The 16,716-nt window shown below is 35.9% G+C and overlaps 1 protein-coding gene across 1 annotated transcript in view; it reads right to left on the minus strand.

Annotated features, from left to right (window-relative positions):
* Positions 1-3,411: 3,411 nt before the first annotated feature.
* The window catches only part of LOC137390113 (ATP-dependent translocase ABCB1-like), a 37,025-nt gene continuing 23,720 nt past the window's right edge, over positions 3,412-16,716 (minus strand). Inside the window, exons 16-26 of the mRNA XM_068076371.1 lie at positions 15,362-15,541; positions 10,811-11,029; positions 8,979-9,245; positions 8,284-8,487; positions 7,666-7,766; positions 7,207-7,368; positions 6,759-6,915; positions 5,382-5,579; positions 4,957-5,163; positions 4,198-4,344; positions 3,412-4,060 (exon numbers count right to left, since the gene is read on the minus strand). Of these exons, the coding sequence (XP_067932472.1) occupies positions 3,869-4,060; positions 4,198-4,344; positions 4,957-5,163; positions 5,382-5,579; positions 6,759-6,915; positions 7,207-7,368; positions 7,666-7,766; positions 8,284-8,487; positions 8,979-9,245; positions 10,811-11,029; positions 15,362-15,541 (2,034 nt within the window). The 3' untranslated portion in view covers positions 3,412-3,868. The remainder of the gene's footprint in view (positions 4,061-4,197; positions 4,345-4,956; positions 5,164-5,381; positions 5,580-6,758; positions 6,916-7,206; positions 7,369-7,665; positions 7,767-8,283; positions 8,488-8,978; positions 9,246-10,810; positions 11,030-15,361; positions 15,542-16,716) is intronic.

Raw genomic sequence — 16,716 nt, forward strand, 5'->3', positions numbered from 1 at the left:
AATATACAGTACTACATATTTTGACTTATTATATTTATTAATTTATATTATAAAATAACTATATTTGTTATTAATATTTATTTAAAGTTCTTTATATAATTACTTACGGTTGAGGTTTTCCTGTTTGACAAATGCTCGCTTGCTGTATGGTACAACACCATTAGGGAATGGAACCTCTCTCTCTCTCTTTCTTTCACTCTTAATCTTGTAGCTGTCCCAAATTGCTCCGAATAAAGCTGGCTCTTATGGAAGCACCTAATGCACACGACCGCACTAGCAGGTAGTCTGCAAAAAGTTAAGCCGGCATGCTTTGCCTTAGACAGCCATAATTTTGCTAAATTTGGTGACTGAAAGACAGGAACTCTAAAAAAGGTTACGCTACGACTTCTCGTGTCAGATTCACAACTAACAAACAGACATCTACCCATCGTAATTAACTGACTGTGGTTAAAAGAAAATAAAATGCGTTGAATTACTAACGAATAAGTAAAGAAATCGTTACCGGAAATGGCTGTATTAAGAATCAGTGATGGTCCGACGTAAATGCACCAAAATATATTTTCAACTTTGAACTTGCTAAACTAGTAGAAATATCTGCTAAAATTTGATTTTCTCATTCAATTAACATAGTATGATGCATTACCAATCATATAAAACAATGTTAAAATTATGTGTTTTTTTTCACTTTAATAAATATGCTCTGAGAAAAGAAGAAGTATATCTACCAGTTGATATCTATTGCTTGCAATTAACCTCCGATGATATTATAGCCTATGTCTTGCTTTGCAATTTGCTGGAGCTTTCAATTTTTATTTCATTCTAAAGTTGAAAACATATTTTTATTCTATACATATATGTAGCAAAAATGCATGAAAGCTCCTTGCACTCATTAATATGCTTGCTACAGTTTGCAGCCAAAACTAGTTTTTTATGTGCAATAGAAGAGAAGTTATGAGCGTCGATCCATTGTCAGATCAGATTATTGCCAAGGATGCTATCAATCAATATGCTATAAATCTGCAAATTTGCAAGTTCTATGATGATAATCTATTGAATGCTACAAATATATATATTTGTGAACAAGTGACATAAACGAACCATACTTATAATACACGCAGTAAACAAAAATATTTGCATCGTATGCTCAGCCAGCTGCATTCTGATTGTATCTTCGATGGAACAAACATTTTCCGGCTGTTCAATACCTTCCACAATGTCTTCTGATCTCAACTCTTCTTTTGCACTGCATAACTAGTTGATAGTAACGTTGAAACAATTTTTTTAGCAGAACAAAATTTTTACACCCTGCATTTTGCACAAATGCAAAGCGTAAAAGTTTTGCTCGCTAAGCATAACTTTTAGCCTAAAACTAGTCATTCCTATATTATCGTATCATATCATATCGTATCATATCATATTGTATCATATCATATCGTATCATATCATATTGTATCATATCGTATCATATCATATCATATCGTATCATATCATATTGTATCATACCATATCGTATATGCCGTTTTTCACATACTTGGAAGTATCGAGACCGCATTAAACAGGGAGCTACTATTAGCCTGAGACAGTTACTAAGTATTTCTATGGTGATGCTTTCAAAGTTTTAACCAAAACAAATGAAAAGCTCTGGAGTTGGACAACAATAAATTAATTGTTGTTGACGTAAACTATCCATTAATAATATGATTTTGTGATCAATTTTCTACTGATCACTTGTGATTATGGGTTCATAAAGATTAAAGCATGTCAGAGTGGCGTTTAATTGGAGGGTACCGCTTTATTTTTCAACTCTTCTCTCATAGTGGATGTCGAAAAGAGCGGCATTCTAATAAAGGTGGTATTCAATTAGCGGTTTTACGATAGTCTGCGTCCTTAGATCTCTGTATAGAGATTATTTCATATAATCAGTTATTTTTATTGATGTGAGAAAATCGGTTTTATCACTTCAAGATCTTGCTGAGTATGTACATGGTATGTTCGAACTGAGAGTTGTTTTGTTTGCCATTTCATCATAACTTAGCAATAGAACATGTGCCTTTTTAGACTGCATGCGATCATATTTACATTGTTGAAACCATTAACTTGAGACCAAGATGGTGGTGCAGTCACAGGCTTTCCTAAAATCACAAAAAAATTGGCAAAGGAATTTAAAACAAGCTTCTAGGAATTTTGAACAGGAAATTTGCTAAACTTCTGCATTGTACATTATCAGAGTGATTCGGTCTTTAGTTTACCTAGATTACCTAGTCTGTAATTGTTATCATGTGATATTCGCATCTAAAACATGTCGTGATATTACATAAATAGGCATGTTTATCCTATCAGATTGCATACTGCTCCTGATGATGTGTAGGGATTGGCCAGATCTGCCTACCATATATTTAGAATTATCTGCTCCCAGTACCCTGTGATAGCACAATATGTCTAGTGAAATGCCATCTCATAGCGGCGCAGTAAAATGCTGGCTAATTGCCAAATGCACTTGCTGGAGTTTTCTGTACCTGTGCATAGCAAAAACTGGTTTAACTGCTGGTAGATGAGATATTGATTGTCAGTCTGGAGCAGTTGGTTTTGTAACCATGACTATACTGCAGTAATTTTATTGCGTCATCGTTAATGGTATGTGTAATGCAAGTGCATAATGGGTACAGTGAACCAAGACCAATATTGGAACTGGGTCAGCAATTTAGAATTATCACACACTCACATCTTTCCCTCTTTCTCCCTCTTTCTCTCTCCCTCTTTCCCTCTCCCTCTCTCCCTCCCTCTCCCTCTTTCTCTCTCTCTTCCCCCTCTCCCTCTTTCTCGCTCCCTCTTTCTCCCTCTCTCTCTCTCTCTCTCTTTCTCCCTCTCTCTCCCTCTCTCTCTCCCTCTCTCTCTCTCCCTCTTTCTCTCTCTCTTTCCCCCCTCTCTCTCTCTCTCTCTCTCTTTCCCTCTTTCTCCCTCTTTCTCTCTCCCTCTCTCCCTCTCTCCCTCCCTCTCCCTCTCTCTCCCTCCCCCTCTCCCTCTTTCTCTCTCTCTTCCCCCTCTCCCTCTTTCCCTCTCCCTCCCTCTCCCTCCTCTCTCTCTCTCCCCCTCTCCCTCTTTCTCTCTTCCCCCTCTCCCTCTTTCTCGCTCCCTCTTTCTCCCTCTCTCTCTCTTTCTCCCTCTCTCTCCCTCTCTCTCTCCCTCTCTCTCTCCCTCTTTCTCTCTCTCTTTCCCCCCTCTCTCTCTCTCTCTTTCCCTCTTTCTCCCTCTCTCGCCCTCTCTCTCCCTCTGTTTGTAAAAACAACTTTTCTTAGAAACAGGTTTTATAAACAGTTTGTGATTGAAGCAAATATACAGCAAACTATCAGACAAATGCAAACAGTAGAACTGACCATTAACAACTAACTCTTGGTAAATAATTAAAGTTGATTTATTTATCAAAAATATTTATTATATATGTAAGTCCTCCCAGATTTTATGTATCTCCAAGATAAATACAAATATATTCTCATAATGTTTCTTTAATATTTAAAAAAACTTGAGTTTTTAGGCACAAACTTTGCTATGGAGTTAATTCATTTTATACGGAGAGCCATACTTTCTTTACTGATACTGAGCCCAACTCTCAACTATGCATAGCAAATCTGATTTTCAATGATAAAATAATTTTTAAGAGATACAAATGTACCACAACATATGGCTAATTTATGAACTGATGCGTTCACGTCCAATATTCATGGCTACTTAATATCTTCACATCCAAATATTAAAGGGAAACTTACAAAAATAGTCTATAGAACTTTTAGCACAAAATTGATTACTAAGATGATGCGAGTAAAACTATTCTGCTTGTGCCTGTCAGAGCAGAAATACACAGCTTGACAGTTTAAAGCTGGGCATTGATAAGGTTAAAGTAGAAACCTCTCTTTTCCAGCAGTTGTTCATGTGTATCAAACTCTACCACTTTTCCATTGTCAATAACTCCAATCTTATCAGCATTTCTTATAGTTGATAACCTGTGTGCTATAACAATAGCGGTTCTACCTTGCATCGCCTCATCTAAAGCTTCTTGCACAACCTGAAATTTTAGCAAACAACATAAATAATAATTTTGTTTAATTTGGTTCGTAGATATATTTAAAATCTGCTTATAAGTTTCCTTGTAATTTGCAAACGATAAAACTCTTCTACTTGAGTGTACCAAAGCTGTTTAACCTTTTCACTCTCTGTGTCGAGGGCAGATGTAGCCTCATCCAAGAGTAGAATAGAAGGGTTTCTGACAAGTGCTCGTGCAATTGCAATTCGTTGCTTTTGTCCTCCACTTAGCTGGGTTCCTTTGCTTCCCACATTAGTTTCATAGCCCTAAAACAAAAAAGTTTAAAAAAATCTTTTGCAGGAAAATTCTACATGTATGAATCAACTAGCACTATAGTACTATTGTGACTTTTAGGTAATTTTGATTGTTTTCTCTGAACAGACAACTCCAAATTGTTTGGAAATTCATATCATTTATGTATTGGTACTGTAAAGATACATTTTTTTATAATATTTTTAAATTGGTAAGCTGTGACTCAAGCAGGTGTTCAGTATGATGTCTTCAAACAGAGAGCATGGTCTGATGACTAGTTACAAAGGGAAACTATGTAGAAGAGTGTTTGTGGTCTTTCATTCTGTTCTGCACACTTAAAAACCAAGTGGTTGTGACCAGCTTCATATAATTTTATAAACTATTATATTTAATAATATTAATATATATTAATTTAGTATATATTGATTACATTGATATTATATTGATTATATTAGTCTATATTGATTTGATATGTTGTGATTTATATTAATATATGATTTTATAACTTGAAAATAGTTGAGATATACCATGTCAAGTTATATAAGCTTGTAATGACCTGAAAACATGGTAAAATCATGCGTAGCCGAGGGTGTAAATAGCTCGCACTGCAATTATAGACTGTGTACCTGAGGTAAGGAAGTGATGAAATTGTGAGCATTAGCTTTAGTAGCAGCTTCTATGATCTCAGGCATCGTCACTTCTCTGCTATTGTCACCATAAGCAATATTTTCAGCTATTGATGCATTGAATAGAGTTGGTTCTTGAGATACGAGCCCAAGCTGCTGCCTCAACCATTGAATATTTAAAATCTTGACATCTTTGTCATCAATTGCCTAGAAAACCAAATTCACTCGCTAAAAAAATTTATGTGAGAATATGAAGGGTGGTATTCAGTGCATTACGCTGTCAAATGCATTTTTCATGCTTTAAGCAGATGATAGTTGAAAGGAATTAGGAATTGGTTTCTCTTATATGTATATAATAATTGGTACGCAAAGATAATGTTATGTGTAATATAACATTGTCGTATAACATTGTTGTATCATCATACCACAGTGCCAGATATGCCATCGTAGAATCTTTCTAATAAGGAAACGCTAGTACTCTTTCCACATCCACTTGAACCTACAAGTGCCACCGTCTCTCCCTTCTTTACCGTAAAACTGACACCTTGTAGCACCTGCACTGCCTTTCGAGTTGGGTAGCTGAACTCAACGTCGGTAAAGCTGATTTCTCCTTCGCTTTTGTCCTAAAAGTAGTTTGATACCCATGAGTATCATAAAACATTTGGCTGCTATCATATATTAGCCTTAGAAGGTGGTTACTAGAGTTAACATAGAATCTGTCCAACAAAGTATTGTAATTAAGGACATCTCTCAGGACAACTGTTAAGGACGACATGTTAAGGACAACTCTAGACCTGCCCAGTTTACAGAAAAAATGGTTCTTGTAAAAACCATAAATCAAGTTTGATGCTGGTTAGCTCTGCTCTTAAATGGCAGAACTGTGAGTTTACCACATTCTCTATGATTTATGACTGCAATCATCTGCACTCTGTTAAGTATAACTATTAGGGTTTTAGACTCAAGCTCACAGGAGCAGAAATATCTTAAATTCAAGACTTTAAAAAATACCTGTATAAATTTTTAGTTTTCTGTACAAATATAACAAGATAATTTTTATAAATGGGACAAAAAAGAAAAAGATACAACTTAAACAGCACCCTGTACCAGACTATTCGCCCAACCATTATTTTTATGAGCCAATAACAAAAATGGTCTCATCAGCTTTTAGGATCAATCAATAATTCTGGCCTTATGACCTTTAAACAAGTCATGTTATCAAACTAAAGCTTTTTAAATATTTCATCCCAAAAGTCACTTTGAAAATTAACAAGTCAGCAGAAGATAAACAAGTCAGCAGAAGATATATTCTAATTACACTTGTTGATCTTTGAACATTTTTCTTACTGAAATCCTGTTCGGTGATTGCCTGTCGGTATGGCAACCAATCCGCGTTAGTTAATTTGAGAGAGAGAGCAATTTAAGTCGGATGCCCTTCTTTTTAACACTAAAGGCCTTGCTGAAATTGAACCCTCACATGATATTCTCAGGTCAAACACTTGAGAATCTAAGTCACAGTTGTTTGTTTTGAGCATTTATATGATTAATAATTAACAATGGCAGAGTATTTATAAACCATCCCAAGATAATGTGACACCCTGCAGCGAGTTTCTATCAGTGACACCCCTGCAGTGAATGTCTATCAGTGACACCCTGCAGTGAGTGTCTATCAGTGACAGTGCAGCGAGTATCTATCAGTGACACCTTGCAGCGAGTGTCTATCAGTGACACTCTGCAGCGAGCGTCTATTTGTGACATATTATACCTTAGCAGTGTCTTGTAAGTCATATAATTGTATCACTTACTGGTCTTGCTCCAGCTGAGGATGTTGAGTCTATAGATGGTTCTTTATTTAGAAGCTTGATTATTTTTAGAGCTGCTAATTTGGCTCGTTCCAAATCAGGCAAGCTCGAGAAGTTTTTCCCAACTGATTGGGTTCCAAATGTGACTGCAGCGAATATTCTAAAATAGTATTAAAAAAAACATGATATTTTTAGCAACTGAAAACTTATCCAAAACTGACAGACAGAATAATTGTAGTTCTGTAGTTATGGTAGTACGTACTCTATTAGAGTACCATCCATGAGACACGTATACTCTACCATTCCGCCGCACTTTCTGCTAAGATGCTCCATTAAGTTTTTGTAAGCATTCATTGATATAAATCCATCCCTATATATCTTGTTTTTGATGAAGGAGTCTTTTTGAACACGAAGAGCATTTCTATAGTAGTGGTAGTGACCAAGTCCTCACCTCATCAAGTGAAAGAACTTTATTGCTTCAGATCTCCAAGGGAGGCAATCGCACACAATCAGGTAGCCCCCGAATCCAAAGCATATCGCATACATAAAGAAGACAAGGCTCTGAGATGCGGCAAAAGCAATTCCATACACAAAGGATTTTTTTAAATCAGCCCTGTAACAAAATTTAATTGTTAACAATAAACTTTAACATGTTAAAATTGAGCTTTAACATGTTAAAAGTGAGTTTTAACATGTTAAAACAAACGGTGAACAAAATGGCGAACATTCTCTAATACAGTGGATGTGTTAGAGAAGGTTGTCGACCGGTTAAGACAAAAGTTATAACTACGCTCTTTTAAGGTAAAGCAGTTTTCTACAAAGTGTTTTAAACTACACAGGTTTTGTTGCACGCGAGCACCACTTCTATAGCACAACACATAATTTAGATAGAAGCAACTGAACCACGTACTTGTAGAGATTCTTGAAGTGTTGATAGAGTTTATCAGTAAAGTATCTCTGTCTGTTGAGTGATGTGACAGTTCTCATAGCTGTTATTGCCTCTTGTGCCATCTGTAGCAATAATATATACACTTAGGATAACACAAAAGGCTAAAAAAACCATTAAATTTAAAATAAGTTCATAAAAAAACAAAGGATTAAACTAGTATATTGAGTATATTCAAATTTGAGGTAAAAGGTTTTTAAAAAATATGGAAACAATTGTTTGTGTGTCAAACTTGAAATCAAACAGCAGTTTACTCGCTGGCGTTGAAGTTGTTATCCCTGTATCATCCACAAAATATCCCATTGCTAGTCTTGGTTTTATTGGTGTTGGCTCTATTAATACTTGTACTTTTAAATAGTAAATACTATGCTCAATAGCACTGTATAGAAACTTTCCTCCAATCAATTATTTACAAGGAAATAGAAGTTATCCATCCAGTGTTTATGCTGAGACAACTCATATCTTGAACACTCATCCGTTACACTAGTTTGCGATTAGTTATGATGTGCAGGATACAACTGACAAGTAAAAATGTTTCTGTTTGTCTAAACAATTTGAGAATGCTTTGAAGGCAAATCTAACCTTTCCTCCCTCCTCTATACCAGCCTTTTCCATGGCTGAGAAACCTCTGAAGAGTCGGTGTTGTATCATTCCAGCTGCAGTCATCAGCGGTAAAAACACAATAACAACAAGAGTCAGCTCCCAGACAAATGTAAATGCTATTACAAGCGCACCAATCACTGTTGCTGTATTTTGGAGAAGCACCCCTACCCGTTGTCCGGTTGCCTACAATACAGACTTTTTAGATAGAAAACAAACACAGAGAATTCCCTTCGCCAGTCGTAAGCATTCAAAATGCAGCATGAGAAATGAATTAAAATTCCAAGCTATACTGAAAAAGAGTTTAGGAAGTTCATGCAAAAGCCTGTTTCTTAGCGCCGTTTTTTCAACAGACAATAAAATATGTATAATGTCAATATTTTGATGAAAGTAAAATTCAACTTTCAACTTATAAGAAAGATTGTGTCTATAGGTTTTCATAGAGGCTAATAAACAGCATGGAGTGACTGCAGCTGCAATAGACACAACATGTCTAAATTATCACTCTTCTTCTTATCTTATTTTACAAATTATTCTAGCATTAGAAAGCTGTCTCCTAATCAGAACTATTAAATTAATCTTAGCTTGTTATCTTGATCAACTAAAGAGATGATTTTCAATCGTAATTTCACCGATCTCATTATTTAACTAATGACAAGTTCAGCATCCAAACTTACTCCTTTCACAAGCGATGCATCGGAAGCTAGACGACTGGCAAGAAATCCAACACTGTTGTCTTCCTCATCAAAGAAACCAATATCCTGTTTGACAATAGCTGCGAAAGACTTCTTCCTCAGTCTCATCGTCAGCCGCTCTCCAGAAAGGGCAAAGCAGGCATTTTGAGTTGTGATTACAATTGCACAAGTAATTCCTGAAAGAACAAACCATCCAGCTACCTGCCCTATCTTGGTTCTTTGCACCTCAGGATCTGGTTCTGAAAGGAGCTGAAATGAGAAAATTAAATGCAATTTGATGACCATGAATGATCAATTTGTTTAAAAAAAGCATGTTAGTATCTGCTTGGTCATTTTATGTCGAGTTGCAGAAAACTACATGTATGTATTAATATAATTGTACATACCCAAAAATATAGTATTACGAGATAAGTAAGCAGGTAAGTATTTCTGTAGGTAAATAACTTAGGGGGTAAGTAGGTAAGTACTTCTGTAGGTAAAAAAGCTCATTGGGTAAATAGGAAAGTACTTCTGTAGGTAAATAACTCAGGGGGTAAATGGGAAAGTACTTCTGTAGGTAAATAACTCAGGGAGTAAATGGGAAAGTACTTCTGTAGGTAAATAACTCAGGGGGTAAATGGGAAAGTACTTCTGTAGGTAAATAACTCAGCGGGTAAATGGGAAAGTGTTTGTGTAGGTAAATAACTCAGGGGGTAAATGGGAAAGTACTTCTGTAGGTAAATAACTCAGGGGGTAAATGGGAAAGTACTTCTGTTGGCAAATAACTCAGCGGGTAGGTCGGTAATAATCTTTGGAGGTAAATAACTCAGGGGGTAAGTAGGTAAGTATTTCTGTAGGGAAATAACTCAGGGGGTAAGTAGGTAAGTACCTCTGTAGGTAAATGACTCAGAGAAATTACGAAAAAGAGCAACCAGCAAAAGTGAATTTATGTTTGTGATTGGTTATAGAAAAGAAGTTGAGTTAAAAAGAAGAAGTTATATTTATTAAAGTTGGTAATAAAGTCTAATATAATTATGACAAACATTTTTAATTTTTGGTTGGTGCCAGCAAGCAGAATCATGGCAATGCAAAACCTAGTTGGCAAAGGGCCAAGAAAAGTATTAACTACACCCCATTTTTATACAAAGAAAAGCCGTAGTAATTTGTACCAAAGAAATTCTGTAAACAAGCATATATTAGCTATGCTATCAAGCCTGACTCCTTAATGACATGTTGACATCCTTAATGGCTTATTTTTAGGGTTGGTTAGCCAAATATACTAAAAATAGATGATTATTCAGCATAAGTAAGTGACTTGTTTCCTTGTTTTTTTTTGTAATAATGCCTCTGCAATCCCACTTCCAAGTTCCAAGCTCACTCAAAGAACTTATTTGTAAGCAATGCTATTACTGTGACAAAACCTCAGAATATAAATGAAGACCTCAACGGAAGAACGATCAATGTCACAATGCTCAAACATGAGATATAGCCATTTTAAAGTTTAAGAACTTGGACATTGATCAGTTTTGAAAAAAGGTAGTTTATTTTAAGCATGGATATCCGTAGACCTGGATCATTTTTGCTGACAGTTGGTCACAGAGAGTAAACTTTGTGGCCAGAACTATCTATTGAAAAATGAACCTAGTATTTTGAGAAAATGTGACATTGATCGTTCTTCCGTTGAGGTCTTAAAATAATAACACAACATTCTTGATTCTGTAAAAGCCTCAAACAGCAATTTACTTCATTTTCAACAACATTTACATCCGGCAATATATAAACCTCCTCGGCTTTGCACATATAAGAGTCAACTACAGCTAACTGGGTAAACTCACCCCAACCACCTCACTGAGCAGCAGTGCAAACGCGAGGTGGACAACTCCAGTAATTAGAGCCGCTATTGTTCCGATGACAATCAAATACCATTCAGGGCTGTTCATTCTGAGGAGTTCGAACATAGAGATATCTGCTTTTTTGTCTCGACTCTTCACACTGTTCAACTGCCGTGCCACAACCACCCCATCTTCAAGGGCAATTTCTTCAAGGTCATCATCCTGCAATGGCGTACACAGGTGTCAAATAAGTTTAAAGGTTGACTTGCAATAAATTCACATTACAGTTATTTGGTATCGAAAGATTCACCATGTCTTACTCTGCTGTGTTGTAGGTGCAAAATATGTGGAAATGTGATTACAAGCTCTTAAAAGCTCAAAAACGAAAAGCCGCCGTAGTTTGGAATCTCTTTATTTCGATGACGTTGTCATGAAATTTGGTTATTGTCTTGTCACGTGATGTTCTCACGTGAACTGAAAGGCCAATAAAAAGCTCAATATAAGACTTATCATAGCACTAGTTTATGACAAACACTTCGGGTTTCACCGAAGACCCCGTATCATATATAGATGCTCGCTACTTTACAGTTTTGTTTTGGTTTGGTCTAATCGGCATGTCGTAATCTGATCATGTGACTCAATACTTTGCAAATAATTTCTGCAGCGCTTTTCGATTATCACAAGTGACCAACAGGCTTGTCATGATTATCAGACAATGATATGTACTCCTTCAAACTAAGGCTAAAAAATTAAACGAATTTTTATGGTAAGTTATAGGATATCACTGCTAAAAGTGACAGCATTAAAATGACGATAAAACAGACGCGTAAGAACAATAGACATGGTTTCATTGAATGCGTGAAGCATATTTGTGAAAATATTTCGACGAATAAGGTTGCATGAAAGTGTAAACAGAAACCATCTCTCACAACTACATCACATTTGAGCCGTTTTGGAAAGAGAATCCAAACTACGGTGGTCTCGTGCGTCTGCGATTTTCAGTTCATTTTTAGCCTTTAAGAGCTTGTAATCCCCTTTCCACATATTTTGCACCTACAACACAACAGAGTATGACATGGTGATTTTTTTCATATCAAATAACTGTAATGTGAATTTTGTTGCAAGTCAACCTTTAAAGACATCAAGAGGAATTGATAATGTTTCTCATTAACTTGGCAGCAGCTTGCACCGATTGTGGTTGTTATGGAGCAGATGAAATTTCTCAAACCTAAAGGCTTGCTTATTCTAACTCTGCATAGAAAAAAGCAAAAACCGTGAGTAGGCTACATCGGGGTTTGTTTACAATCTAGATTTATCTTTCCATCTATTTTAGACTTATCTTCTTATCTATTTTAGACATATTCCTATCTATTTTAGATTTATCTTGTTATCTATTTTAGACTTATCTCCCTATCTATTTTAGACTTATCTTCTTAATTATTTAGATTCATTATCTATATTATTATTTGTCCATCTGTTTCCTTTTTGGGTCGTAAAACACAGAGAATAACTATACGCATAATTTTTGCAGAGCTTATTACTAGAAGTAATTAGTGTACTAGAGGTTATGTATGGCTGATCAGTGCAGTTAGTTGGAGCATCGGTATGCCAAGCGGAATGACATGGGTTGAAGCCCCACTCAAAGCCCTTTTTTCGGATTGAGACAATCATTCAGAGGCTTGGAAAGGTGATTAAGAGCTTGTTGCTCATTGTTGATAGTGAGTGACCTAGGGTATTGGTTTTGTGGGACTCAGTGTTTGTCATTATCGTGATGATGTGTGACATACACAGTTAGACAGTAAAAGTGGAAGAACAGAGGTCTCAGTGCATAAGGGAGAGAGAGGGGGAAAGGCTTGAGGTAGTTCATGTGTGTGTGTGTGTGTGTGCGTGCGTGCGTGCGTGCGTGCGTGCGTGCGTGCGTGCGTGCGTGCGTGCGTGCGTGTGTGGTGTGGCTTTTTGTAGTAACACAGTAAAAACTGTGGCTCTTAGCCCTTGACTAGTTGGCTACCCCTGTACTAGACAATCACAATTATTAAAACCAAATTGGCAAATCTATCAACATATTCTTTTAAAATAGTAATTACCAAATTAAAGGTTTGTAATGAGAATATTCACTGTATCCTTGTATGACCTCCATGCTGTAGCGCTTGAACGGGTACTCGGGTCAAGATATGAGATGCTCTTGATGTTACCAAAAATCACACGGCTCAACAGTTGCCAATTTTTAAAAAATAATGCTTTTGATGTGCTTTCATGCCAGCTAGACTGGCCTTGCATGCCAAAAATTAAAGGGATTGATAGCTCTTATTAACAAAAAGTGTAAAAGCAGTGGTTCATCGTTACCTCAAGATAATATTTATAGCCATCTAAAGCTTTCAGTAAAGACCTTGAGATATAGCATACACAGTCATAACAATTGTACAGACAACAATTGTACACAGTTTAAAGTTTATGCATAGACTTCAAATAAGACTAAGATTTTAATCTCATGCATCTACACTGCACCATGTTCTCTACATAAGTGCTCCTTGTCTCACTTAAAAGGTCTCATTCTTTTCATAGCAGTCAAGTTGAAGCTAGAAGTGGGAAACTCAACATAATGCTAGCAGTTTGGACACTCAGCTAAATACTTTTCTCTTTATCACAAACGTAATTACTGTCATTTTAAAGACATAAAAGGTTTCCGATGTTTATAATTAGTCTAGTTGATAAATAAGCTAACTTAGCATAACTAAATTTTAAAAATCTTAAAAAGTTTGTTAGAAGTTGATTTATTGAAAAAGACTAGACAAATTTTTATTTTATCCCAACCGATTCATGGCAACACTCATTCTGACCTCGGTATTCAACCAGAACATTTTATTTCGAAAAAAAATTAATCTGTTTGTCAACTAAATTATTTAAAGAGAGTAGGCACGCTTCGTAATGAAAGTCTTTTAGCAACAAACCTTCCTACTAAGCCGGTAGAGGCATGCAGACAGAGCCACTGGTACGTTATGTGGTATGGTGGCAGATAGTAACCACAGCTATTTAGTGGCTAGGTGAGTGCCATGCCCTAATGGTTACAGGTAATTAAAGTTAATGAGCCCTGGAATGTACGGAGAGGTGAAAATCTTACCCTTGATTAATATCAAGTATTTATTACTTGTTAAGATCAGTTTGTCACATGACAAATTAATATGAGCTGAGATTTCATTACCTGAGTACCATAATACCTGCATAATATTTACCTGAATACATTGGGTTTGATTTAAAAATTCTAAATCAAATTCTAAACTATTCAAATTAATATTCTAAATATTAGAAACTTCTGTACTTTTGTTTCGAGCACCACCACGAGTTGAGTCTTTCCTCGAGTTTAACATTTGTTCATATTATAAGCGGTACAAGGGTTTTTTTCGGAGCAGTCACTAGGCAACAAGTATAAATGCTCAATGGCTGGCTGCGTTGCTACAGATGTAAAAAAGGTGGGAATATTTGTAGGAGTGTCTATTTACACTAGTTGAAAAAGGCCCACCGGGATATTCCAGTTGAGATTGCAGCCAAAGCTAGTAGTAGCGTTAGTTTTGTCAACAGCCAATAGGCAGCTAGCAAGTTATTAAATACAGCCAATCATAACTCGTGGTGAGTGGTACTAGAGTTTGGACAGGAGGGTGAATTATTGAGAAACTGAGAGAACTAGTGTAGGTTATTATCGATGAGACAATACCAGTATATTGACAGACAGGTTCACTTGGATATGTTGAGGAAATTAGTTTAACATGGATCATCCCTTTGAGAGAATGTAGAAACGGGCTGTCACCAGATAAACAACCTAGTAATTTCTTGAAATTCAGTTAGCCTACATCAATCAGCAAACGTACTGATCATCCAGATGCTCCTACCAATATAAACATACTCTACTGTCTTTTCAAAGTTGATTAAAAGAAGATAAATAATGGAAAGGACTAAATATATACTTGATAGCAGAGTTACAGTAGATAAGCGAATGTAGAAATACAGGTATTACGATTGCTGTTAAAAATTTATTAATGAGCTTAGGTACATTTTTGCTGTAATGTATTTTGTCAGATTTGCCAATGCCTCAAAAAATGCAAGCACAAATATCTGGCATAATATGCCAGATATCATGAAAAAAATGCCAGATAATATGATAATATGCCAGATATCAGAGAAAAAATTACATTATCTCGATATTATCGAGATAATACAATTTTTTCTCTCAGCAAAAGTTATTACATCTTTGCTAAAATATTGGTAAGTATTCGCAGACCATAAATTTTGTGATAAAGCTTGCAATGATGGACGAGAGGATAAACACAAGAATTATGCCTTAGCGGGTAACTGAAAGTGTCTTGTGAACAACTTCAGCGAGAAAGTAAGTGTTGGCAACATGTAAACAAATTCCACATCCTTTCAAGTGGCGCCACATATTTTGGCGCCACTTGAAAGGCCCAGAAAGAATTTAAAATTCTATAATTAAGCAGCTGTGTTCTCTCTTAATCAACATAATTCCAGCTTTGTTTGAAAGGAAAGTCTATTAAATGACCTCACCTCTCCAGGTTGATTCAGTCCAGCAAAGTTGCCATCAAGTATATTATGCTTCAGACTTCTCAGACTGCCGAGTCGCTTTGATCGACGGAAACTGCCGGCTCTCTCAATTCTAGTATCTTTTGTTGTTAGTTTCTCTTGAGTTGAGTCACCTGACAGAGATCGCTGTCTCTCCATCTTTTCCTGACAGCAGTCAGATAAGATGACTAATTTAAACAGAGCTATGCTACATCCTGTAACAAGTTTCTGAGGTGCTTCCGAGGTGACAGCTAACACTCACTTGTCGTAGGCCTAAAGGTCAATTTCGTTATTGTACGCTGTGGATCTTGGCAATGACTCCTAACTTATGATAAACACTAAATAATGATCCTCCCCAAAGGTAGAGGATAGTTAGGACTGCCTGGCCTAGTTATAGAGTGTTATAAAATTGTTGATTTTAAAAAGTTTTAGCTTTCTTAATAGAATAAGTATAGCTAATATCAGCGACAGAATTTACCATGATAAACAATGTTTTTAATATTATTATCACTGCTAATACTGGGAGCTAGCTTTGAATTCATAAAACATTAAATTTTCTGCTTTTTTTGTTATGAATTTTAGTTATAAATATTTTAATATATTTTGAATTAATTATTTTAAAATTTTGAATTCAAATAACGAAGAAGAGACTATCTTTTAAATTAAAGTAAAACATTTGAGCAAAACTAAATGATGGAAGGTTGAACAACTGTTTTGTTTGGGATTTGCTATACAGATAAGAAAAAGCAAATGACCTCATAGCAAAATATTGACAGCTTAAAAAACAAGGCCCTTCATGATAAAAATTGGAATGGAAATACGGCACAGAAAGTTGATAATACTGTAAATCTTGACTACAAAAATATTGAAATAACAAACTGCAGTTAAATGCAAAACTGAAAATTTAAATTCACTTTGTAATGTACTAAGATGATAACCTGATTAAAAGACAATTGAGCCAGCATTTGTAGCCGTGAACAATACCAATTATGTTTTGATAGATGAATCAACTGAGGTGCAGTATGCTGTTTTGTGGGATGAACCTGATTTTAAAGTTATTTATAACCTTTCGTAGAAGAAACTTCATACATTTGCTTATCTATATGTAGTACAATTTGACAGAAGTAATGTCAGTCTAGAAAAGCATAATAGATCTCTCTCTCCCTCTCTCTCTCCCTCTCTCTCTCTCTCTCTCCCTCTCTCACTCTCTCACTCTCTCCCTCTCTCACTCTCTCACTCTCTCACTCTCTCACTCTCTCACTCTCTCACTTTCTCACTCTCTCACTCTCTCACTCTCTCACTCTCTCACTCTCATGCACATCCATGTGTCAACAACAAAA

This window comes from Watersipora subatra, chromosome 3, assembly GCF_963576615.1.
Source record: "Watersipora subatra chromosome 3, tzWatSuba1.1, whole genome shotgun sequence".
Classification (NCBI taxonomy): domain Eukaryota; kingdom Metazoa; phylum Bryozoa; class Gymnolaemata; order Cheilostomatida; family Watersiporidae; genus Watersipora; species Watersipora subatra.